The sequence below is a fragment of the Stegodyphus dumicola genome, chromosome 3 (genome assembly GCF_044657685.1).
Source record: "Stegodyphus dumicola isolate Sdum_Otavi_A_Nest chromosome 3, ASM4465768v1".
In the NCBI taxonomy this organism is placed as follows: Eukaryota; Metazoa; Arthropoda; class Arachnida; order Araneae; family Eresidae; genus Stegodyphus; species Stegodyphus dumicola.
The window spans coordinates 27,549,659-27,577,277 of NC_140770.1; the positions used below are offsets into that span (position 1 = coordinate 27,549,659).

The window sequence follows — 27,619 nt, forward strand, 5'->3', positions numbered from 1 at the left end:
AATAGGAATTTTACATTTATATTTCATTAATTTTAATAAGATTTTGCGAGCTTTATTTTCTTTATTTGCCACACTTTGTAAAGATGGAAAACTGCCAGTACGTGAAAACATAATCAGAGCAGCTGCCAAAATTGAAGAATTACAAATAATAGATTATGAGGAAATACTTATTTTCCAGCCATTTTTGACATGAAGTAAAGTAAAATATATTTCATACTTAAAATTTTAAGTTCAGATTAATGGTCAATATACAGTAAGGAAGTAATTTCTAAACAGTTTAGAAACGTCGGTTCAAAAGACAAAACCTATTTCCTTATATCATTCACCTGGACGAAATGTAACCATGCGCAAAGAAGATGAAACTGTGGCACGCTTTCCGACGGGTGGGTTAAAAAGTATTTTTGGAATTCCCAACCGTCCTCTCAGAGGACCCGAGACGGATCAAGAAACTTAAATGGGTGATATATTGCACTTTATATTTTTCCCCGATTTTTTTGCCTTATTAAGCGCTTCTTCAATCAGTTTTTTTGTTTTGTTTTGTTTTGTTTTTGATACTGGGAAGTATTCCATTTAAATCGACAGAAAGAAAAGGAACGAATAATATAAATAACAATGAATTATTAGACGTTGTCGAATTTGTTCGGAACCGTAGCCGTTGAGATACATATATATATATGAACGTTCGCCTGAGAGATATTATAGGTAAGGGTATTTAACCTGTGGAAAGAACATCGGATAACACAATACTTTCCATTTGATTGTTGGTAAGTTTACGCTATTTGGATATTATTTCCTGGCTATTGAAACACGGTCATAATTATGTGAGTCTTTAAAGTCTATTTTATTCTTCAAACATGAAAAGGTAGAAAATAATTGCAATACTCTAGAAGTTATTTCTTTTTAAATGTCTGTAATTTTGTGTTTTAATTTTATAACAATATAACCATCTAAAAATGACACTGTAAAGAATGTTCCATGTATCAAATTAGTTCCAGGAATTATTACGCTTGTAAGAAAGGCAATTTGGTGCATTAAAAATGTGATGACCACTCGTGTCTAACTTATTCAAGTACGTGGATTTCAACTTAACTTCACTAAAAATTTTGTATAGAAGAGTCTTTTATGTTACCATTCTCGATTTTTCAAGCGTGAGGACTGGCATATCCCTTCATTTCTTTCTATTACACACAATGTACATTCGCACATTAGGTATTTTTTGGAGGAGGAAAGATGAAAAATAAGCAACATCCTCGCCAGGAATCGAACGAAGGGCCTCTGGAATACGCGCCCAGCGTGCAGACCACCACACCACGAAGGCATGCCAAGAAGGCGATAGAAATATCTTATATACTCCCCCCTTTTAAAGGGCGACTGAGGTTTTTAGGGGACCCAAACACCAAATCCTGGGAGTGGAGATTCATCATCCACCACCCTTTTAGTTCGTGCGCCACTGTAGAGATATTAGGTATCTTTTAGAGCAGGAAAGATAAAAATAAACACCCTCGCCGGGAATCGAACCACGGACCTCTGGAATACGCGCCCAGGGTGCAGACCACCACACCACGAAGGCATGCCAAAAAAAAGGCAGAAATACCTTATATCTTCTTTGAGCCTCTAACTGGCTAGCCCGTATATATGGGTTCGAAAATATAGGTTCTTGTACCGACAAAGTGGTATACATGCGTTCAAAACGTTTGATCCCCATACCATGCAAGACAGCGTATATACGAAAATTTCAGCTTTGGATCAAAACGGCAAGGCTGTCTGTCTCGGAGTGCCTTCTCCTCTCTGCTTTCTCCTTTTTCTCTCTTCTTAATTTCAATCGAGAGGGGATAATTTTCTCCGCGGGAAATAAGTAAGAAAAAGGAACTAATATTCGCTAGATGCAAATGGATTTTAGCTTTAGATTACTTCCCTAACTATGTAAAATATGTAGCTGGCTTAATTTAAGTTCTTGAATTTCTCTTCTCTTATAGAAGCGTCATCATTTTACTACATTTCCCCTGCAAATCCGAAGAATAATCCATATAATGATGCTGATAGGTTCAAAGGAGACACTGAGATGAGCTTAACTCCTTTTAGTCGGCGTGAGTTTAATCCCTTTCTTTAGGTGATGAGTCCCTTTTAATCTCGAGTTCTTAGATTCAAACCCCTTTTTGATTAAAGATGTCTAAGTATTTCAAAAGAAAGTATAGGTTAGGTTATTGGATTCTGGCTAAACACACACGTGCTGTCGTCCTAAGGGAATGGATAACTTCGTGGACAACTTCCTACGGGAAATTGGCTCGTGTTCGCGTTACGCATGAAGAAAATCCCGAAAGTCAACCTTGCAGCCAGCCCATTCTTGCCTGGGATCGAAATCGGGTGAATCTCCAGTATTCAGCGGTCATTCTAACTGAGAATCAGTTATTTTGTTTATGGTATAGCACATGAAGTCTATTCGTCCAAAGGGAAGAATGCCTTTCTTCTTAGGCTGACATTTACGTTACACAGGGAGAAAACTAAGGAAATTCCTAAACAGACAACCCATTCACAGGAACTTGAGCCTTAGTTCAAATGATTGCTTCTTTGCTTAATTTTAAGTAGTTCTTAACAGGATACTCTTTCCCCGTACAACAACATCCAAGCTTATATGTAGACTTTATGAGGCTCTTAGCCGTCTATTCGGCTGCGTTCCCGGAGCAGGATGGAGCAGAGAGTAGATGGTTTCTGCCAGGAAGATAACACACTGTGAGGCTAAGGCCAGGTCAGTGGTCTTCCTTGGTGGCGCTCACTCACTCACTCACCAATGTTCAGCGGCCTTATCGCTCTGTCGTTGATGGGCTCAACGATAATCGATATAGAAATCTTCCGGTGGAGAAATTATCAATTTTACTAAACTGTTGACCACTTTTTAATTCTTGAATCAATTTTGAGGACACAACTTTCAATCTGTAAACAACATGTATTCTTTTACTGTGTCAAACGGAATTGTTTAGACGAAAAAATTGTGAATATTTATTCATTTATGTATTTTTACTTTATTATTATAAAATGCAATTTCTGTTTATCAAAATTTACAAATGGTCTGGAATAGATAGCCTGCGGGTCGCATGTAGCCCAAAAACAATTTTATGTGGCCCGCGAATACATTTCAATTGTGCATTTCTTACATATATAATACTGCAAAAATATCAAAATTTTCGTTTTTTGAGATTCGAGTTTACATTATATTCTATGCCATAAAAAACTAAAATTAATAGCGCATCAGAAAATCTATAAATGCAGCTGGTTAATTTAGATTATGATATAAATTCTATTAAATTTTGAAGTTATAACTTTTATCTGTGTTTGTCAAAAAATAAATAAGCACGGTTACAAATTTTTGCACTTAGAATAATTACCTTGTTTGTGAGTACATTTATATACGAACAGTACTTTTTCCACAATTTAAAGTTTATGTAAAGAACCCAGTTGTCCTCTAAGTACCTGCAATCTGTGAGGAAGATAATTTCTAACAAACTTTCTCCAAGACTGCAAGCTCCATCAGAATCTATACGTCATTAAATGGTCACTTGTAGTACGAAATAAAAATGCTTATAACTATTTACATACAAATATATATACTTCTATTTCTAATAAGAGAAAGGGACTAGGCTCTCATTATATATTCTCAAGTTTCGTCCCACTTGGAAAATTTGTCTCAGTAAATTTTGAAAGTTTTCATACTTCTTTATATTTAGTTTCAATTAAAGAAAGTTATTTAACGATTAAATAAATATGTTAGAATTATTTGAAGTAGCTATCAGTCTAAAAATTTAATATTTAGCTGTCAATATATTTGAATTACGAAATGTAACGAAGAAAAATATCTTGCATGTACGAAACTTTAAATTTCACATTAGAAATAAATATAAATCGGACTTTTTTCACTTAGGATATTATTATTATTGTTTATATACTTTTTGAGAGAATTTAGTAAGAGAAATTTAAAATTTATTTAAAATATTTTTGCAATTTTATTAATAAAAAATCTGATGTGTACACCACATGACTTCCTTGTCGGAATATTAAATTATACGCATTTTTTTCTTGAATTTCATTTAAATTGATTGGATTGAATTAAATCTACTTCGTCTACAGCGAACAACAATAGAATAAATGCACTCTTTAAAATTCACTTTATTTGTTTACTATAACGACACTCTGAATGCACAAAATTTATATCATTTGAAGAATTATCGTTGCCACATGTTCTATTCAAATACTATAATAAAGCTAAAACGATGTATGAAAGAAATTAAGCAAACAAAACAGAAAAGAAAGAGTTTTTCACAGACGATTTAGTATTTCTCATTCAATTAATTCAGTTCTCACTTCGCGACAAGACAAAAATACATAAAAACTCAAAATATCTGCATTAAAATTTACGAAGTAAATCTGAAACACTTATTTCCTCGAAAAAATTCCAGAAAGGATTAAGCATGATTTAATTCGCAATAATAAATGAAGGCGTTATTTTTGTGTTGCGAAGCTTAGTCTATCTAGATTGACAACAAATCTACAATTCTGCTGTTTCAAATGTAAACAAATATGTCCGCCATGTTATTTAAAACTTAACCGCACTTAAACAGCATTTAAATTGTTGATAATTGTACAAATATTGCTTCCAGAATTACGAAAGGCATAAAAGCCTTAACCGGAAGATAAAAACAACATAATTCAATCATTTTTAAAGCAAAAATATATACAATTTACAAACATATAAGAGTAAAGAAACTGAAATCACTGAGCCGGGTAACAGAGTGGATATATATATAAATATATTTATATACGTTTGGTGCGGCCGATTGCAACCAAAATACGAGGTGCACATTTACATGTTATAGCAGTCCTATATACAAAATGTCAACGTTCTGAGTCTACTCGTTTTTGAGTTATGCGAGATACGTACGTACATACGTTCGTACAGACGCCACGAAAAGTTCTCTTCAGAATTAATTTTAAAGCAGTTTTATAATTTTTTTGAAGGAAAAGAGTCTTTTATTCTGTCCTTAGGTACAGATATCACGCAAAAACATCGTTAAATTGCATTCGATAGAGTTCAAAATGGATATTTTTGTTGAAATATGGGCCCACTAGCGGCCGAGCGGTAAAGTCGCTGAACAGTGGTAGTTCGGTCCGAGGTTCGAATCCCGCGAACGGGCTGGCTGCATGGGCGCTTTCGTGGTTTTCCCCATGTGTAACGTGTATACGAGCCAGTTTCCCTTAGAAAGTCCTCCACGAAGGCATCCCTCCTCTTAGGCAGATAGCCCTCGAGGCTTTGCCATAATCACACACACACACACACCCTTAGAAAGTCCTCCACGAAAGGCATCCCTCCCCTTAGGCAGATAGCTCTAGTGTGCTTTGGCATAATTAAAATACGCCACCACACCACATACATGTTGAAATATGTTGCCTGAAACTTTTCGCGATTACAATACTTCCTTTTTACTTCGTACAAGGAAGTAAAAATGTTTATTTCGTTAAAAAAAGAAAAATAAATCTAGTCTAACTGCTGTTTACAGATCGTGCATTCAGCACACATGCAATTTGAGTTTGAGACCGCTGTACCAGACTATTTTATCTTCGAGAATGGAAAAATTGCATCTCAAATTTGAATTCGAGGGAAAATTAAACAAATATTTCCTACCAAATATCTCAAAGAAGTAAAGTTTCGTACTGCAGCAAAAGTACGAAAGTTATGAGTTAACCGCCAGTGGAGCGTTAACTCAGAATGGCTATTAGTCTCGAAACGGGATTTTGCGTTGGTTCACTTTAAACTGCGTTTCGCTGTTCAAATTGTTGCCACCAAATATTAAAACCCTGTTTTATTTTAAAAGAAATTAAATAAAGGAGAATGATCCCGATTCCCGCATTGTGGAAAAACGACGGTACCTAGAGCCATTAAATTTTGAATTACATAATCCTTCACCTGAACATGGTCAGAAGCCCGAATTATGAAATTCGAATTTGTTTTATTACCTATTGCACTTGTAAAACTCTAACGAATTTTTGATTAACAAACTCAACGATTTCAAACCGAGCAATGGCAACAATGTAAAGCGAAAAAAATATTTTTCTCTCCAGCTCACGAGACTGTCTATCGAAAATTCTAAACATATGCTGTATTTAAATATTTTGTGATATTGCTGCTAAATTGAATTTTATGTGGTTTAAGTGCAAAGAACATGAAATTTAATGGATAAAGCTAACACATAAAACGTTAAAAAAACGCCCCTCCGGAAATAATATAAAATTTGAGAGCTTTCATATTTTAAAAAAATTTTTAAGCTATTTTAATATTCCTTGTTTTCAAATTTTGTTCATAATGCACTTTAAGCAATATTTCCATGCAATGCAAAATTTTACATAAGAGGACTAGTTGAACTCATATTACATACATTTTAGACTAATACATGTATAAATATCAATAATGAATGAGAAATTTAGCCTATTTAATGTATTTATCTATGCCTTCTATTTTGCACTGTAATGCGCCAGTTTGGAATTAAAGATAAGTTGTGTTCATCACACTGCTGTCTAATATTTTAAGTTAGCAAGAATTCATATTTAGAAAAACATTAATTTTACTAAAAGCTATATGGTTTGCAAGGCATGCATTAAAGAATCCTTCTTCCTCAAGCAACGAAAAGATTCATTATTATTATTGTAACAGCAAAAATATTATTTCATTGATTCACTGTATACTTTTGTTTATTAAATTGATGGAATTCTTACGTGTCTCTTTCGAAAACCAGACAATTTTTCTACAAAGCTAACAGCCTGAATTTCTCATAAAATTAAATTTCGAATACAGTAATATCTAGGTATACGTCATTAATCTGTTACAGATCCTGTGACGTTACATAGGATGATTCAGATACGAACAAACACTTCCGTAGGAAATAAAGGAAAATAATTAATTCTTTCTTATAAAACTATTACTATTATTTGTAACACTGTTTAGCACCAAAATACAGATACAATGGGAGAAATAAATACTGTACATAAATGAAGCTCTGCCCGCAATACTGTACACAGATATTTTTCTACTGTCCAGATCAAAAACAATATCATCTTTATTTCTCACAATCCTAGACTCCATCGTACACGGGAAACGGTAAGCTAAGTCTCGAATACGCATGTCATCTTCGTACTTTGTTTCACCTCTATCGTTGTCCTAACAATTTTCTTCGTTGTTTGACTCTTGACCTTCACTTTCCTAAAACTCATTTTTAATGAATTTGTAAAATGTTTACGTGACAAAACACAAAATACCTCGAAATTTCATAGTGCGGATTGTTTGCTGAATCTCCACTGTCTCCGAAGAGGTAAATAAGTGTATTCTTGACTGATTAAACTCAAGTCGTATTCCAAACACAAATTATCACGTCCAAACAGGACGTATATTAAAGTTGGACGTATATCTTTTTTAAAAAATAATTTCTTTTATAAAAAATAATTTCTTTTTTTTTTTCTCTTTTTAAAATCTTTTTTAATAAATATCTTTTTTAAAAAGTTTAGGAAACGTTTACTTTTGAAATGACTTCAGACTTTCTGTGAGTATACTTTTATTTACCTACAAAAAGACCACAAACTGGCTGAAAATTGCTTTAAAATTTAACATTATAAGCCAGCAATGTTCAATAAACACCGCAAATTTTGCCTAAATAATTATCAACCACTTTTTGTTTCTTCAGACTAAAAATTTGTATTATTTACACGTAAAAGGATATAACACGTAATTTTCCTGCAATTTATGCTTTAATTTCCTAACCGTATTAACATCAAGTCATTGTTTAAAAAGCAATTGAAATCATTATGATTAAATTCAATATTACAGCTATGACTTACAGGTACTCATCAGAAAAAGAAATGATTTATTTCCTTTACTTAAATTACCATGATTCAAATTAAATATGAAATTTTTAGCAAAGCGTAAGCAACAAATTTCTTTCCTTAATATTTGGAAATATTTCTTGAAAACTGTTGTTTTATTGACTATTGTGCTTAATTCTATTAATCACCATAAACTACCTCTACAACACTTCTACTGATCTTCACTTTTTATCACTATCTACATTTTGGGAGATAGATGCGTGCATAAGAGTTCAAACGCACACCTAACCTATGACAGTTTGATAAAATGTATTTTCCAAAGAAACATTTCATAGTTCTGGAACTTTCCACACAGTATCAGAGAATACAATCAGTATTTACACTTCAAACTAGTAAGAGCATTAAACTCAACGCAATGAAAAGCGCATCTAAAGAGCGAAGCTTACACGGAGATTTATCAATACTTAACTCAAGCTGAAAAAAACAACTCAGAAACCGATGCTCTCTCTCATTTTACATAGTTTTGCACCGTCCGCTAAGAAATCTATAGCACTATCCGCTTTTCGAAATTATTGGAAGGTATATAAGGACCGGACGCGGTTGCAGTTATATATTTCATATATTAATTACATTTATACAATATCAATACCAATTGCAATTTTACATGAAATGGACCAAAATGTCACCAAATGGTTCACCGAGGGATTTCTCGCTAAATTTGGCGATAAACATTAGTCGGTAAAACCATCGTCATCTTGGCGATATCTTGCCAGTTTATCAACATAGCCATTTACTCAATGTTAAACAAACTGGGGCCTGTATTCTTATTTTCCAGTAAAGCTTAAATTCTTCAGATTTTCATGTTACATTTTACAAAATCTTACATATATAATTTCACTAAAATTATGTACATACATACAAAATTCGCAACAACATGTTTTAAACAGAAAATCTTTATTGCTCAAAAAGATTTCTCATCTAGAAAATATGAATAACATTAAAAACCTGTTTAACATGAATGGATGCTTATTGCGATACAGCTCAAACACTGTCCAAATTAAATACCCGTTATGAAAGAATTTTTCAGGTCTATAGCATTTATTTTAAAGCAAATTTCCTAAATTTTAACTAAATACTAAATGTATATCATGAACAATGTTTATCAGAGAAATGTTTAAGCGATATAAGCTAGCAATTACTCTGAAATTAAAACAAAAACGTCAGCTTATATTAACGCCGTCTTCAAATAGAACTCATTATTCGTTCCTATACAACAACTTATCTTTTAAAATGAGAGTCTTTTAAAAGCAGAAGTCTCATACTGCTGCTTCTTATGAGAAGATTCGTCCGATCGTAATTGAAATACAGTTTTTATTTCACTTTTACCAATAATTGATTTTACTAAATAATTAAAAGAAACTGTACTGCTGCGTGCGTTTAGGTGTGTATTGGATAAAATAAAATGCACACAGAACCGATGATAGCTTGCTCAAATTTATTTTACCAAAAGAAACACTTTAGAATTCTAGGAATCTCCACAAAAATACTCCTACTGTTCTTCCCAGTATCACGGAGTATAATGAGTGGTTACACTTTAGACTACTAAAAACGTTAAAGACAGCACATCTAAAGAGAGAAGCTGGCAGGGAGATAATCTCAATAATCCGAAGTCGAGTCTGAACTGAAAAACTAAAGCAACAACTGAAAATTGATTCTCTCGTTGGTGACATTTGGCAATTTCTCGCCAAATTTGGCGACAAAATTACTTGCTAAAAACTTGGCAATATCTCGCCAATTTAGCAGGATAGCCATTTACTTCAATGTTAAATACATTTGCACCTGTAATCCTATTTTTCCTGTCGAGCATCGAGTCTTGAGGCACTGCACCTTACATTATATAAGAGATGCTACGATTTTACATATAATTTCACTATTATTATTTACATATATACAAAATTCGTAATTGTATATTTCATCTACATAATTGAAAAGGAAAGCAAAAGCTTACAGGATATTTTATCCGAAATCCTGCTCAATCTAGAATTAAATATTACATAATTGCAAAAGTTTATTTGGCTATGAGGGTAATTCTAATATTCAATCTAAAAATAATTTCAATAAATTGAGTTATGATAAATAATTATTTATTTGTTACTATATAAATACAATTATTTTACCTTAACATATAGTCAAGAAAATTAATATTAGCATTTGTAATTTTTCGTATTTAACGAAATTAACCGTGAAATTACTAAGGAATTCTAAAGCAATAAGATAAGGTGTGAAAATGTAAATTTTGAGTGCACTGATTTTTACCCATTAAAGGGAGATAAAATCATGATTGGTAATATGCGTTTTATTCACCATCTACATACTTCAGATTTACAGATAGTCATTTAAATTTAAAATAATTAATTATGATCCTTGTTAAAAAATTAGCGGAAATATCATGTCATATGTGTGTGATTACAATATTTAATTTTAGCAAACAGAACACATCAGAGTATCTTCTGCAATAGACGTATACACCAGCTATCGTATCAATAAAAAAAAATTCTATAATTTTTACACTTCATCATTTCTATTCATGCAGCAAAAATGCACAAACGGGCTTCAGACCACCCTCCAAGTGAGTAGAAGCTTACATTTGCAAGAATTGGCCATATTCACCAGTCATTTAGCCGCCGTATCAGCTAAAACTTCATATCACAAGATGCACCGCAAATTGTAACAGCTCGAAAGGGGAACGCACAGTTAGTAACATCTGTGTCTTCTTTGAAATTCGATCAGGAGACTAACAATGTGGCAGCCAACTGCGTTAACGAAACTGTGCCATACTGATAATGGGGGCAATCTAAAAACTGTTTAACCAATTTCTGTTTTTTCGTTTAAGATTAATGAGGTAACTCTTCGTTGGGTTACGCTATTTAGATGTGGCAAAGAATACGAGAGTTATCTGGAATGCCTTTGTGGGGGGGGAAGAACTCATGGGTTGATTGATTTATTATTTTTCTGCGAGAATATGGTGAGAAGAGAAGATTTAACTTTCTTAAATGTTATTTATATTTAATATAGTGAGACGGGAAGTTTCTGCTTTTTTAATTATTACTTATGGTTAATATGGTGAGGAAAAAAAGTTTCTTTCTTAATTGTTATTTACGGTCACAATCTACAAGAAAAAGATTTTCTAATTTCATAGTTGTTATTTATGGTTAATATGGTGAGAAAAGAAGTTTCTACTTACTAAATTGTTACTTATGGTTAATATGATGAGAAAAAAATGTATCTTTTCTTAATTGTTTAATAATTAATTCTTTTGCTATTTATAGCGGATAGGGTGAGAAAAGAAGTTTCTACTTTCTTAATTTTTATTTACGATTAATGTGGTGAGAAAAGAAGTTTATAATTTCATAATTGTTATTTATGGTTAATACGGTTAGAAAAGACGTTTCTACTTGTTATTTATGGTTATTATGGAGATAAAAGAAGTTTTTACTTTCTTAATTGTTATTTATGATTAACATTGTGAGAAAAGAAGTTTCTAATTTCATAATTGTTATATGGATAATACCGTTAGAAAAGAAATTTCTACTTTGTTATTTATGTTTAATATGGTGGAAAGAAGCTTCTAATTTCTTAATTGTTATTTATGGTTAATGCGGTGAGAAGGAAATTTCTAAATTCTTAACAGTTGTTTATTGTTAATACGATGAGAAAAGAATTTTCTACTTTCTTAATTGTTTTTTGGTTGACATGGAGAGAAAAACCATATTAACCAAAATACTTTAAAATTAAAACTTTACTTTTAATTTTGCTTATGATATGTTTTTGCTTATAGTAAACGATTTATTGCAAACAACTTTACGCTTGCAAAACTGGCACAAAGGAATTGCGACTTCACTTCGCCTTTATGGAAAAATGATGGCAACAATGTTTTACAGATCAGGTCGTACGTTCTTCCACTTTGTACTTTAACGGAATATGACAAAATGAACATTAGTTTCTTAGGGTGGGTTTGTAGAACTTTTTTCCGCATAAAAAGCTTAATTCTAAGCCCAAAAACTACAGTAGAAAAATTATGGATTAAAAAAGCATTTCACTATTATAGCAAAAATATTTTCCTCAGTGACATTAAATGTAAGGAATAATAATCAAAACACAGTTTTCATTCCGTTCCTTTTAACATACGTTAAGATGGTTGCATGGTTATTTTTGCGACTTATCCCATGTGTAATATTATTACAAGCCGATTTCCCAAACAAACCCGTGAAAGCACAGGAGTCATAGGAAAGTCACAAGAATTTTTAAATTCTTTTTTCTAAGTAAGAAAACTAATCAGGCATATTTCTTCCTGTAATGCTGACACAAAAGTAATCAAAAGACGGATCCCGTCCAACAAACAGTTCTTGACTAACCTCTTTTCGAAAGCAAATTAAAATCATTTCTGGAAAATATTTGATGTGGACACCACACGACGTCCTTATACGACCTATTAAATTTTATACAATATTGCTGTATTTCATTTTAATTTATTTCTTGGAATTCCATTAGAGATACATTTCTCATTTAATTAAATCAGTTCTCACTTCCCGGCAAAGCACAAAATACATAAAAACTCAAAATATCTTCATTAAAATTTGCAAACTACAGAAAAACCTAAAGCACCAAATACAGTTAAAAAATACGATTAAAATTTTTACGCAAAAACTAGCGATTCGGGCAGCGGACAGAAAAACAAATTTTTCGAAGCACAAAACTGAAAGTTAAATTTTGGTCCTACTGGGAAAAAAGTCACTGAAGTCGGTGCACCAACGGACTTAATTCATTATTCTACTTTGAGTTGGAAATGTAAATAAATGGCTGCTTCGTTAGGCCTAGCCCTACTTAAACTTTTACATTGTTGATAATTCTACAACTATTGCATACAAATTAACTAAAGCATAAAAACCTTAAACAGAACATGAGAACGCCATAACTCATTTTCAAAGCAAAAAACGCATAATTTACCAATATATAAGAATAAAAAACTGATATCACCGAGTGGAGTAACAATACATATGTATATGCGTGTATACGTTTGGTGATGTTGACTGCAACCATAAAACGAGGTGCACAACTTCATGTTATAGCAGTACCATTTACAAAATTTCAACGTTCCACGACTATTCGTTTTAGAGTTATTCGAGATATATACATACGTACGTACGTACAGACGTCATGAAACAAATTTCTTCTTAATTCATTTTAAGTCCATTTTACAATCCGGGTTTGGAAAAAAGAGTCCTTTATTCTGTCTGTACGTGCAGATATCACCCAAAAAACGAAAGCATTTACAAGAAAGTGAAAAAATAATACTTAATTAGTTACCTAAATTACAATAATTTACTTTTATGTTTAATAAAGAACAAATTTTAAAAAGTAGTAATAATGCATGTATTCTTATTTCTTGCAGAGTATAGCCATCACAGCTAAAAGTAAAACAAAGCTCAAAAGAGCGAGCTCAAAAGTGTACTATATCATAAGTCTATGATATAGTACACTTTATTTTGCTTCAATTTGCTTTTGATTAAAATTACGATTACGCATTTGGTTACAGCGATTTTAAAAAGGACATCGAGAGAGCAATAATTAATATTTTATCTATATAAATATGATAACAGGGGTACGCACAATAAAGTATGTTTGGGTGTAAATGTAGGACTGTGTGCAAACCACTACACCACGAAGGCACGCTAGGAAGGCGGGAGAAATACCTTATAAAGAAATACTTTATAAACAATGTTTTCAAACCAGTTTAAAATCAGTTGAGAAAAGTCATTGCATTCACAAATGTAGTGCTGCAAACAAACTAGGCACATCAAAAATTGTCTTAATTTAAATTGGCAGATGCATGATTGTAAAGAATGCCCATATCCATAATTTCCGTGTGTGTTCAATAAATCCTAACTGCGATATCAAAAGAAAGCAAGAAAAGTTCAGATTTTAGGAAGAAAAATATTTTATATTATAGCCTCAAAATATTTTTATTCTAACAATATATAAAGTTTTTTAATTCTTCCATAAAGCGAAAAAGAAATTGCAATAAATTGTAATTATTATTTAATTATTTCTTAATCAAAGCACAAACATTTTACCATTTTATATGTAATGATTTATTTATTAGGTTTTTTTTAATTATTATACTTAAAAATGACTCAAAATTTTTTCTTTTTCTTTCTGGATTTTTTCTTGATGTCTGTACTTACATATGTACGTACGTATCTTGTATAGCTAAAACAATGTTAGCCATAGAACGTTAAAATTTTGTATACAGGAACTGCTGTGACATTTAGCCGTGCACTTCCATTATCTATTGCAGTTGGTAATAGCAAACGTGTATCTATTTATCTATCTATCCATCTGTATATACTCACCCTTTTACCCGGCTCAAAAGTCCTTATCCGGTCTTTATTTTCGCAATCGTTTGCCGTAGTTATATACCTCCAGTTACAGAAGTGTTTTAAATGACGAAAATATTTACGTTCAGGCAATGCCAAATTTAAAAAATTAATTTTGGACAAATAACGAAATCTAACACTTAATGCCATCTCCCGGTTCCTATACTTGGAAAAAAATTTTACTCGTTAAGAAAAAGTAAGAGAAACAAGAAGTTAAACTCTCGTACGATAAAAATTGAACGATATATTTAATTTATAAGCTTTCAAATTTGATGCCATTTTCAACTTGTTTTAAGAGATCTTTTAATGAAGTTAGAAACATTTGAGGAAATAAGTTTAAATGAAGTGCACCAAAAAAATGTGTATAATAAACATCCCAGGAAGTTATGCGGTGTCCACCTCAGGGTTTATTAATCTCTAAAGCTTTAAAGATATTCTAGACCCAGTCAATAAGAATTCTGTGAAAGAATTTAGAACTTTGCTTTGAATTTGCTTTGAAAGAACATGGATTAAGAAATTTGAGAGGAAAAAAGGGAAAACACATTCCTTAGCTTCAGGTAAAAAGAAAGCTAATTAGCAACACTTACTTCAGATACATACGTTGACTGCATGATACGAACAAATCAATCATAAAATGACATTGACATATATTCATCAGTGACGTAAAAGCGTTGATTTGAAGTTCCAATGCATTTGCTACAAATTCAATAAAGTATCATCGCCAGTAGGGGACCCACGGACGATTCAGATTAATACTCCTCGTCACACACGAGCAGTTCAAACAAATCAGGTAAAATTCTGAAGTACTTCGTGAGAAAGTAAATGTGTAATAAAAATTTAAAAACTTACAGCTGTGTCTTCGATAGTTTGTAGCTCATTTTTGAGGAGTACACACACACACATATATATATATATGTAATAATAAAATTCCATAGTCAAAAATACACTTAAAATTCTATGTGTATGTTCTTTTCTTTTTAAAATGGCGACGGTCTCTTATTTGAAAGTACGTGAAATTAAATCCACAGCCCCGTAGTCAAGTTGTTTTCCCGCCTTTTCTACACGTACAGTTATAGAATGTTCTGTAGATATTTAAAGCGAACTGGAATGGCTGACGAGGCTGACATCATCTCTTGGAAGCTCCGCCTTTTCAGGGGCTATAAAAGGACTCGCAAAGGAATATCGGGGTCTTTTCTTTAATGTAACGATGCAGTAAACTTCATACAAAAAGTTATTAGTAGTTCTTTCTTATTTACTCCGGAGCTCTTATTTTTGTAACTGCTATTTCTCCTGAATAATAATAAATGAATCCTGTTTTTTAAACTTATCGCCTGATACTTTGCGCTACGACTACATCTATGATTCTTCACCAATCTATTTATTCCGGTCAAAAGCTGGTACATCATATATATATATATCTGTCTATCTATCTCTTTCTATATATAGAGAGAGAGATTATGTATTTTAATTGAAATGTTCTCTTACCCTTTTGATGAAATATAACAGCAACAAATGCATTCTGTTTTACTATATTTAGATTTTATTTAAATTAAAGTGAATAGAATATTGTAACTTTTTTACATTTTTTGTGTCATTACAAAACTTGGCTTTCATTTCTTACTTTTTCTATCAATATTTAATGTACGTGTAGTCTTAAATCATTTATCCATTTATTCATCTCAGTAAGAGTTTTGTTTTATCTTATCCATAGATATTTTCCTCTAACAGACGTATTAAACAAATTCATTTTTTCAGAGTAATCACAAATTATTATTGCAAAAAAATTGAACGGTGAATGATTCTAATAAACTCCGGACATTCTTAAAAAATAGAGAGGCAAAAACCACCAACACAAACACTGATTCCAAACATTATTTTTCGTATATATTCAATTTCGCAAATTTGTGACTCAGATTTCTTTATTTAACCCCCGTAGTTTAGCCTTGCTCAAATCTGCTTTGTGATGAAATTTAGAATTTTAATAAGACTAAATGAACACCTTAATTTTCTGAAGCTCATTACGTTTGTGTGCACAATCTAGCACACAAAATAGTCTGCTACTTAAAGTGAAAGAAAAAAAAATTTCTCAGAACCTAATTTCTTTCAACTTTTTAGAATAAAAATCTTATTTTAGGTCATTGTCTGAAGCACTATAAAGATTAATGGTTTGTTTCTTAATATCTACATGATTGCTATAACGTGTTTCTTAGTGCATGACAATCTTCTGTAAGTAGACACTGGTGCTACTCGAAAATAAAAATTATTTCAGATGAAACTAAATCCTACACCTCATTTAATGTGTTTCAAGTTCATATTTTATTGCTTCATGTTCAAAAACTTATTCTACGAGAAAAAAAGATGTAATGAATGTTATCATCTTTTTTAATTGGTACATCATACACAAGCATAAACAAGCAATGACCTGTGACAGGTTCTTTAGTTGTGTTCCATGGGGCAGTAAACGATAATAAAATTTTCAGAAATTCTGCCATAAAAGATAAAAACCAATGGAAAATTAAACCAAAGTCCACGTGAGCTTCGCTGCCTAAAAATATAGAACTTAAAAAAAGACAATCTCTAAGAAATTTGATTGGAGTTTTTGGTTCTTTAACATTCTCAGTGAGCTGAAGCAGCTTCTTTACAAAATTTACAGTTTTGTATAAGTCAATCAATCATCATACATTTTCCTTTCCTTTCAAAATTTCTTTGATGTTCTTAAATTTTAAGTTTCCTGTCTAAATCCTTCAATATCTTACTCGGTTTGGTAACATGAATGTTACTAAAGAAAAATATGTTCTTTCTTGATTGTGATTATTTCTTCTTTTTTTTCCTTTTTTTTTTATTTGAAAAGCTTTTCCTTTTTCTATGAAATATTTACGATAGATTCAGCATCTGCAAAAGTTTAGATCATGTTCTTTTGAACAAAGTATAAGTTAAGAAGCCGCAATCATTTTTGTCACATTCTGGAAGTTCCATCACCACAAAGAACAAAACGCAAAAGGCTGGAGTTTAGATGTTGGTATTACTATATTTCTGTCACCTGAAACACAGATCTGGCTTGTTACCTTGTCGCAGTTTAATAACAGAAATTCTTAAGGAAGTGTAATCATATGCTTTCTTTTAGTCGGATAAACTTTCTTTTAAAAAAGAAGTGAACTTCTTTTAGAAAAAATTGACCATAAGATCTGTCTTTTAGTTTAAAGAACTGCTAGTGTTTAATTCATAGGCTTACTAAGGGAAGTGAAGTGAAAGTAGTTCGTGTAACGCAACAAATTTCTGTAAAAAATCAGATTAAGTAACAAAATTCCTGCAGCTGAAGGAACATCAGTGTTCTATCGTGTGAGACACCATCAGGGTTTTAAATCAACAGCTGTACCAATGGACTTATGAAAAAAAAAATATTTCCTGACTCTAGTGTGATGGAAATTGTTAAGAACATGTATCAAATCAGAAAATTAATAATAATAATAATAAATCCATTATTTCACTACATGCAGCTGAAATGTATGTATTGCTAAAAATGATGTATGCTAAAAAGATGTATTGCTAAAAATTATCTTGCAATAAATCTTTAATTATTCAATATTTTTATTCAACAAACGCTGGAATATATGCGAAATTTATTGATGCTCAAAGAGACAGCACAAAATACTGCAGATTGTGTGTACATTTCTTTGGCAAAGCCCACAGAATATAGGCATGTGGAAGCCCTAATTTGAAATTGCAATTTGTTTTAGTATTGATTTCATATTCTGTAACACTTTACGAATTTTTGATTAAAAGAACTAAACGATTTCAAAGCGAACAATGGAAACACTGTACAAAAATATTACATATATTTTTATTTTCAGCTCGAGAGACTCTGTATCGAAAATTCTAAAGCTATGCTCATTTTAAAATTTTTTGCGATATTGCTGTTGAATTGAATTTGATAGTTTGAGTACGTAGAACATGATATTTAATAAATAAAGGCAACACACAAAAGGTTAAAAAAAAGCCCCTTTGGACATAATTTAAAATCTGGAACCTTCCAGACTTTTTTTTTCATTGTGGACGAACGGGAAAAAAGTCATCCTTCATGCTTTCAAAGAATTTTAACAAACTGCGTAAACCACATTTGGCGTTATTATCACTCAAAAATAAAATTGACAAATTTCAAAACGCTCCAATATGTAAATTCATGTATAACTTAGAAAATTTTGAATAAAAACTCTAATTTTTTGCAGATGCGCCTAGAAATATATCTACTTTAAGATGACGTTAAAATTTTTATAGGTTATAATATAAAAATGTTTTTAACAAATTCATAAAAACTATTTAGAATACAAATTTTAAAAATAAATCATACAAAATTTGGAAATTATTAGTCCAAAGGGGCTTTTCCCCGAAAGGACTATTGTTTTCGTTTTCCGATTTTGCGTTGGTTCCCTATAAATGTCCGTTTCACTTTTCAAACTGTTGCCACCAAATGCCAGAGTCCTGCACTATATTTCAAGAAATTAAATAATGAAAAATCTGCATAAATATACGTCTGTTTCTCGCATTGTGATGAAACAACGGTACATAGAGTCATCGAATTTTAAATGACGTAATCCTATTGAGAATATGGGTATGTGGAAGCCGAAATTTGAAATTTGAAATTTGTTTATTATCGATTATATATTTTGTAAAACTTTAGCGAATTTTTGATTAACAAATTTAAGAATTTCGAAGCGACCAATGGCAACGTTGTACAGAAAAAACATTTTTATCTCCAGCGCGCGAGAATCGGTACGGAAATTCTAAAGATATTCTCGCTATAAAACTATTTTGCAATATTATTGCTCTTGAACTGAATTTTGTGGTTTAAGTGCGAAGAACTTGATATTTAATAAATATATGTAACAGACAAAATGTTAATAAAACGCACCTTTAAACGTAATTTAAAATCTGAAACCTTTCAGATTTTTTCTTTTTTTTTAAATTTAGATTAAGCCTAAATTTTGATTTCTCAAAGAAGAAATGAAGTAAGTTCAATAACAAAGAGGTATTAATAAATGTATATCAAATTCAATTAACATTGAGAAGCTAAAACTTTGGGTGCTAATTTTTTAAGAACTATTCGTGTGATTTTTACAAACCTTGGCAGTACGGCATTGTTTGAGTCCTAGAATAGGAATATGGAAAAAAATTGTCATCTCATTTCGGAAAAAGTCCGATTTTGCGTCAAAATACCTATATTAGAACAACGCTATATATAAATTTAATACATATCCTAAGTCGCGCTTTCGAGACATGAAAAACGCAAGTTGAATTTCGTCAATAGGCTTAGTAGAACGGAACATATAGAACTCTCTCCCCCCCTTTTTTTTTCGCAGTATATATCTCAAATCCACGAGATTTGACAGAGCTGAAAGATGCCATAAAATGTGAAGTTATACGAATTCCTCCTGCAATCTTCCGTTCGTCGTTGTTGTCAACAATCTCTCGCATTCAATGCGTTATAACGTTGCGCGCCTCCAACTTGCACGCAACCAAAAGGTGACTGTGAAAACTTGTATAAAAGATAGAGCCTTGTGAAGGGTTTAAGGCCCTTTTTATTCAACGTAATAAATTACAATTGCGTGCTCTTGACGCTCACAGACTGTGCCAACTTGGCAGTCAAATAAAAATAATAACCTGAAAAGAAAGTAAAGACAAGATTATAACTACGAGGCTCTCTAAAATAACTAACTCACCGCGTTTTACAATACCGCTGCTAATTCAGCAGACTTGAAGCTCACTGGAACGATTACCACTACTTCCCGCCAAGCACATAGGCCGCAACGCGGGGTTCTTCAATTCTCGCTAACTACCTCCGCGCTCGTGCAGTAAGAATATCACACCGAACTCATTTCCTTCTATTTAAATCATAATACTTCCGCTGATAATTTGAATCCTTGCGCGTTCTACTCAAATTTACATATTCTGGCATTGGCAGTTCCAGGGGAAAGTAAGGCTTGACAGGAAAGATAGTTTAAACTTAAAATAAATGTTAGTTAAAATAAATATAAACCCTACATTTGCCGCTGCCAGAATTTGGAAAACTTGGAAGCAGGTCCTACAAACGACCTGTTGTAAGTTTCTCTAATTCTGAACTAACTGGCGAGAACCTCGTTTACACAAAAAAAATCTTACGTAACAAATTGTATTCTGTTGCTCGTTTTAACTCTCTCTTCTTACAGCAAATTTTCCTGGACTTCATCAATCAATCTTGGTCTTTCCTTCCAGCATCTGGAAGGAATAAGTATCAGTATCTTTCTACATACATTATAATTTACACTTTCTTGACACAATAAATTTTTGTTTTTAAACGATTCGTTTTTCTTAGTTATTGCTTACTTCACATTCATTCAATTTTTCAAGCATTAATTTAACTTTACCCTGGCTCTCCACCGTGTGTGGTGTCAAACGGGAATATTCGTGTTTTAGTCTTACAACACTTCCCCTAACCACCATGATTTGTTAGAATTCAACGACCAAATAGACACACCTTACTCGACATTCTACAACTCAATGAGCTACTTTAATAGTCTTAAAAATTCAAATGTAGGTGGAGAACCCTACAAAACACATTCATTCTAACTTCCCCCTCATTCATCTTTAAACATGCAGGCTTTCGCTCTAAAGCATGACTTTATCTACAATTTACTACTTAAATTTTGACTTCCTTGCTTTTAAGCATTCACTTTTAGCATCTACAATTTTATGCTTCTAGACTAAATTCTACTTTTACATAACCTTCAAGAATTTACATACATTTACAAATTTTTAATACATATGCTTTTTACAATTTACCATAAAATGAATAAGAGAAAATAAATTTTTACTTTACTCATTCTTCGCCAAGCTGGCGGCACTGAAAGTAAAATTCTTATTAGTACAAGAATACGAAGTTATTTTTATCTTCGGCCAAATTTTGGCTTTAACATAACAGAATTAGTCTTTCGACCAACAGAAAATGCTTGTTTTTAGCTTTTACACTTAAAGAAAATAATACTTTTGCCTTAGCTAAATAAAGTAAAACAAAACTAAGTCTCAACCGAGACATATTGACTTTCGTCAAAACATAGAACTTCGTACTTATGCATAACATTTCGGAACAAAAGAGAAAAAAAAATTATAGAAGGTTTTAACTTATCTTTGAGTTTTCGATGCTTGAAACTCCGTCATTCGTTTTTGGCAGAATTGATCCCAAGTTAGAGGTTTCATGGATGTTAATCTTCTCCTTACTGCCCTCCGAGTGTCGTCCACCTGACTTTTTCTTTTGCGTCCTCTACATGCTGGCCTCTTGGCGGAGTAATCGTCTGGTTGTTGGCCTTTCCGTTTCTCCCTGGGACGGCTGGTCTTGACGTCCTCCGGTCTGGAGTCCTTCTTGAATTTCTTCTGTTCCTCGTATTTTTGTGCCTCCTGTTGGCGTTTCAGTTTCCGGAACGGCGGCCTTGCTGGCACCTGACTCTGTGGCCGTGTGCGCGTTCTCCTTGATGTGTAATTTCTCCTGCTATCCTTTGTAGGTGGTGTTTTTCTCTTTACCACGGTTTCTTTACCCGGTGCATCTGTATTTTTGTTTTTCTTAAACGCCGGAGTTTGAAAATTATTTTTTCTTTTTGATACCGACGTCCGGGTTGTAGAAGTGCTAGGTCTCTCCTCAGTTCTCTGTTTCTTGGGTGGTGGAATAGTTGTTGTCTCTGGCCCTTCTATTTCGTTTAGACTTGAGTCCTGCAAGAAACTTTTAAGGATTTCAAAATCATTTGGATTATAGTATTTTTTCACCTGGTCGGGACTTGCTTTACAGATTTCCCCTCTCTCGTTCTTAAGATATAAGACTACTCCTTTGATTTCCTGAATTACATAGGGGCCTTCAAACTTTGGAGCTAGCTTTGCCATAAAATTGTCTGGGGCACTTGATAAAGAAAATTTCCGCTTCAATACTTTATCCCCAACTTTAAAATCTGCTTCACGGCGTTTTCTATCGTAATATAGTTTCTGCCTATTTCTTGCCGTATCCGAGGTTTTAAGCGCCTGATCAATCAACTTTTGCACATCTTTTTGTTTAAACTCCTGCTCTCTTTGTTGCACAAAGAATAATTTATCTAAAGGCGTAATTAACTTTCTGCCTAAAAATAATTCTGCTTGAGTTTTTCCCGTAGTATCATGATGTGCCGTTCTTAAAGCATAAGCTAATTCATTTATGTAGCCATCCCAGCGCTTGTGATGTGTGCTCACGTAACTGCGAATTATTTTTACTATGTTTTTATTAACTCTTTCTGCTATGTTAGCCTGTGATCTATACGGAACCATTTTGATATGGCGTATGCCAAGTCCATTGCATATGTTTTCAAATATTTGACTAATGAATTGTTTTCCGTTATCGCTAATGACTTTTATCGGTGCACCGTATTTTAAAATGTATCTGTGTAAGAATGCATCTGCGACTGTTTTGGCTGACGCGCGTTTAAGTGGAAAAATTTCTATCCATTTTGAAAAATGATCTACTATTACTAAAAGAAAACGATTTTTATTTAACTCGCTCTGGGGGAAGGGACCAAGAAGATCTATGCCTAAAATTTCATTCGGAAATGTAGCGCGAATGCTATTTAAGTACCCGGCCGGGCTGTAATTAATATCATTTATTAACTGACATTGATTGCAGGACCTGACACACGCCGTTACTATTTTGTATAATTGCGGGAAATATACCGCCTCGCGTACCCTTTTTATAGTCTTTCTGACCCCGAGGTGGCCCGCTGTTTTTTCTTCGTGCAACTCCTTCAAAATGCTTAATCGAAGCGAGGCTGGGATGACTGGCTTATACTCAAGATTTTCGTTTGTTGTTTTCGTATAGAATAATAAATTATCTATTATTTCATAGTTTTTTGCTCTATTTCTTATCGCATCGATATCTGTATGCTCAAAGCTTTCGGGGTCTTTCAAATAAGCATAGATATTTCCAAATTAAGGATCAGCTTTCAGTTCAGTAATAACCGTATCTCTAGAATCTAAAATTTTTGAAGTCAACACAGTGCATTTAAGTTCATTTCCTTCATCGTCCAATTTTATACGAGAAAGTGCGTCAGCTACATTGTTTTCCTTACCCGGTTTATATTTTATTGTGATGTTATATTCTTGGAGTTTTAAAGCCCATCTTATTAACCTGGGCGTTAGGTTTTTTCCCGAGTAAAGTCTACCAACCGCCGCATGATCCGAAAAGACTGTTACTGGCGATTTGCCGAAATAAACTCGAAATTTGTGTACAGCCATTAATACGGCTAATGTTTCTCTTTCTGTAGCTGTATAATTCCTTTGTGTCTGATTCAATGTTTTACTAAAAAAATGCCAGCGGATGGTTATTTTGCATAAGAACCGCACCCACCGCATAGTCTGACGCATCTGCTGCAATTTCCAGGTTTTCGTGCCCCTCAGGGAATTTTAAAACAGGGGCATTAATAAGCGCTTCTTTTAATCTTTCAAAAGCTGTGTTAGCTTCCGCTGTCCACGTAAATTTACTCTTTTTTCTTTTGATTACTAAGAGTGGTTCAACAATATTAGCGAAATCTTTTATGAAAGATCGATAGTAAGAACATAATCCAAGGAAAGAAGAAAGTTTCTTGGCGGTGTTGGGCGGTGGGAAATTCTTAATAGCTTTTATTTTTGAATCTTGCGTTTCTATACCCTTTTGCGAAATTTTATAACCGAGATATTTAAGTTCTTTAGTTGCGAACTTGCATTTTGAGGCGTTAATTGTAAGACCGGCCTCTTTTAATAATTTAAAAACTTGTTCGAGGTCATTAATGTGTTGTTCCAACGTACTACTCGTTATAATTATATCATCTAGATAAATTAAAGTTGATTTTCCTAGGACAGGCTTTAGAACAATGTCCATAGCTCTCTGGAATGTTGATGGGGCCCCACACAACCCAAAGGGCATGCGTAAAAATGCATAAGTGCCCGATTTTGTTATAAACGCGGTTTTATGTATATCTTCGGGTCTCATAGCTATTTGATAGTAGCCAGACGTTAAGTCCAAAGTAGACATATATCTTGTCGATTTGATCTGTCTAATGATCTCGTCTATAACCGGCAAAGGGTAAACTGGAAATTTGGTAATACTATTTAGTTTTCTGTAATCAATAGCAAACCTCCAAGCCCTTTTATCCGAAGGAGGAAACTCGTTCTTTTTCCTACATAGTACGACTGGACTCGCGTACTCACTATTTATGGGCGTTATTATTTTATTCTTTGAAATCTCCTGAATATGTTCTTCGATGATTAGGTCTTTTTGTTTATCATAACGATACGGTTTAGTCCTACAAGGTTTTTCGGCATTTAATTGAATCTTGTGAGTCACGATTTGGCAGTTTCCTGGTTTTTCTGAAAACAAATGAGAAAAATTACTCACCACTTGCTGTATTGCTTTACTTTCATGGTCATTCAGATGGCTAAGGTCCACTTCAGGTGTCTCCACAGGTTCCAACACCCTCTGGTCCATCTCCAACACCACGGAACTATCTTGAAAATTTAATTTGGCCCTCGTGGCCCTTAAAAAGTCCATACCTAAAATAAGAGAGTGTTGCAGATCCTTCACCACAAAAATTAATACTTTGAGATTTTCCTCTTTTACCTGTAAGTTTAATGATAATTTTCCGATGCAGTGACATGTTTTTCCTTGCGCCGCTATAATTTCCGTATTTCTGGTTTTAAATAATCGTATCCTATAAAAATTCTTTTTGAAGAAATTTTCACTCATAAAATTTCCTTCTGCTCCTGTATCGATGAGGGCTTCTACTGGTACATCGCCAACCAGGACTTGTATAATTGGTAGCTGTGAGTTTTTTACGATGACCGTGTTTAAATGTCTATTTGAGGGTTTTTTTAAAATTTCCGGGGTCTGGACCCTGCCTTTGACAGGCCCCTCTAGTCGTTTAAAGCTTTCCTTTCAATCTGTGTCTTCTGGGTACGCGGATGTTTATTTTCAAATTTTCTTTTTGGGCCTTGACCTTCGAGTTTCGATGCGTTAGCTTGACAGTTCTTTCCCCCATAAGAGCGATTTCCATTTCTGGTTTCCTCCTTCCTTCGGGTACTTTAAGAATATGTTTCCCCTCTCGCTTTTTCTGCTATTCTGCGATTTTGAAACTTCACCGCCAATTCGAAAAGTTCCTGCAATGTGCTTGGGTTTCTAATTTCAAAGTAGTTTTGGACAGCGGGTAACAATCTTGGTAATATTATTTCAATTATCTCAGCATCGGGTTTCTTTCCATACAGCATATCCGTTAGCTTGATTTTTCGTAAAATAAAGTCCGTCAATTGTGCTGTATCCCGTTGATAGAAACTATATAGTTCGGCTTCCAGCCGTGCGCGATCTTTCACTATGGGGAAGGCCTTTACTAACGATTTTTTGAAATTTTCAAATGTATATGTCTGGCTTGCAAATTCCCTTAATAAAAATTTACCTATATTTTTCCACCATAGCGCGGCCTGTCCTCTTAGTGCTGATGTGGCGATGGCAACTTTTTGTCTTTCAGGCACAGGGTAGAGCTGAAAGTGGTTTTCTAGACCTTCGAGAAATACCGCCACCGAATTTTTTCCGTCGAAATGGACGTTTGGCTTGATTGACGCTCTCAAAGTCTGGACCAGGTATCCAAATCCTTCTAACTGAGTTGTCATTTCTTGGTGTTGTCAAGCGGCTTCCATCCAGTTTTCGGCCATTTCAGTTCGATAAGTGTTCGGGCGCCAATATAACGTTGCGCGCCTCCAACTTGCACGCAACCAAGAGGTGACTGTGAAAACTTGTATAAAAGATAGAGCCTTGTGAAGGGTTTAAGTCCCTTTTTATTCAACGTAATAAATTACAATTGCGTGCTCTTGACGCTCACAGACTGTGCCAACTCGGCAGTCAAATAAAAATAATAACCTGAAAAGAAAGTAAAGACAAGATTATAACTACGAGGCTCTCTAAAATAACTAACTCACCGCGTTTTACAATACCGCTGCTAATTCAGCAGACTTGAAGCTCACTGGAACGATTACCACTACTTCCCGCCAAGCACATAGGCCGCAACGCGGGGTTCTTCAATTCTCGCTAACTACCTCCGCGCTCGTGCAGTAAGAATATCACACGGAACTCATTTCCTTCTATTTAAATCATACTACTTCCGCTGATAATTTGAATGCTTGCGCGTTCTACTCAAATTTACATATTCTGGCATTGGCAGTTCCAGGGGAAAGTAAGGCTTGACAGGAAAGATAGTTTAAACTTAAAATAAATGTTAGTTAAAATAAATATAAACCCTACAGCGTTATCGTTTGCAAATATAGACACATTAGAAACTAATTTTCTAATAAAAATTTGTTTCCCTCTCCTCTCTGTGCTGTCTTTGGTTCTCTACAATCTCTTCTTCCCAAATGTTTTACGCGGCCAATGTTTGTCATACATATGTATCGTTGCAAACCCATTTATGGTTTTTCAGTGCGCTGATCAATTTGCGCAGGGAAAAAGTAGTTGTTGCTACCCGAAAGTTTCTAAATTCCTTCATTATTTAACAGATTATTTTCATATAATTCTATACGTATAGTGTTTATGTCACCTACAATTTAAATATTATATTATTTTTAATCTTTTCTTGAAGGTGAAATTCCGTGTTGAGCTATCGGCATGGCCCCCGTGAAAGGTCAAAAAATGATGTCATTTTTCGTAGCCACCGCCATCGTCTATGTCATAATGACTGCTTCGGAAGTGGAAGCGGGTGGAATGATGGGTGGTGGTATGATGGGCGGAGGCGGAAAACACGGAGGTGGTGGAAGTGGACTTGAAGCTCTTCTTGTTGCTGGAATTCTTGCCAAGATCCTTGGAGGCAACGATAAAGGAGGAGGAGGAGGTGAAGAAAAGCATCAGCCTATGTATATGGCTATGCCTATGAGCGTTAGCATGGGTCATGGTATGAATTATGGAATGGGTCACGGCATGATGGGATGGAAGTGATGGATCTTGCTCGTTATGAGACATAGTCTGCGAATTATGAAATTTTATATGTTCTGAAAATTAAAAAATTTATATATTTTAACTATGTACTGTTTTTTGTTAAAAGATATTTTATTGTATGTTAATATATTATGCTTATATTGTTCTTATGAAGCAATTTTAAAAACACTCCTGTAAGCATCACTTATGGTTTGTTTCAATAATATGTGATGCAACTTTATGAAAACAGTCTTTCTTGCTTTATCTTCATTTCATTTGTATATATATTTCATACCAATAGTAAATAAATTTTTTATGATAGTTTGTGTAATTCTTTAAATCT

The 27,619-nt window shown here is 33.4% G+C and overlaps 1 protein-coding gene across 1 annotated transcript; it reads left to right on the plus strand.

Moving 5' to 3' along the window:
* Window positions 1-629: 629 nt before the first annotated feature.
* On the plus strand, window positions 630-27,594 carry LOC118205832 (uncharacterized). Its single transcript, XM_035378117.2, has 2 exons — window positions 630-764; window positions 26,945-27,594. The coding sequence occupies exon 2, from the start codon at window positions 26,971-26,973 to the stop codon at window positions 27,295-27,297; it is 327 nt and encodes a 108-aa protein (XP_035234008.1). The 5' UTR covers window positions 630-764; window positions 26,945-26,970; the 3' UTR covers window positions 27,298-27,594.
* Window positions 27,595-27,619: the final 25 nt, after the last annotated feature.

Coding starts and splice junctions, on each gene's coding strand:
- LOC118205832 (XM_035378117.2), top strand. CDS start 26,971: ATGGCCCCCGTGAAAGGTCAAAAAATGATGTCATTTTTCGTAGCCACC.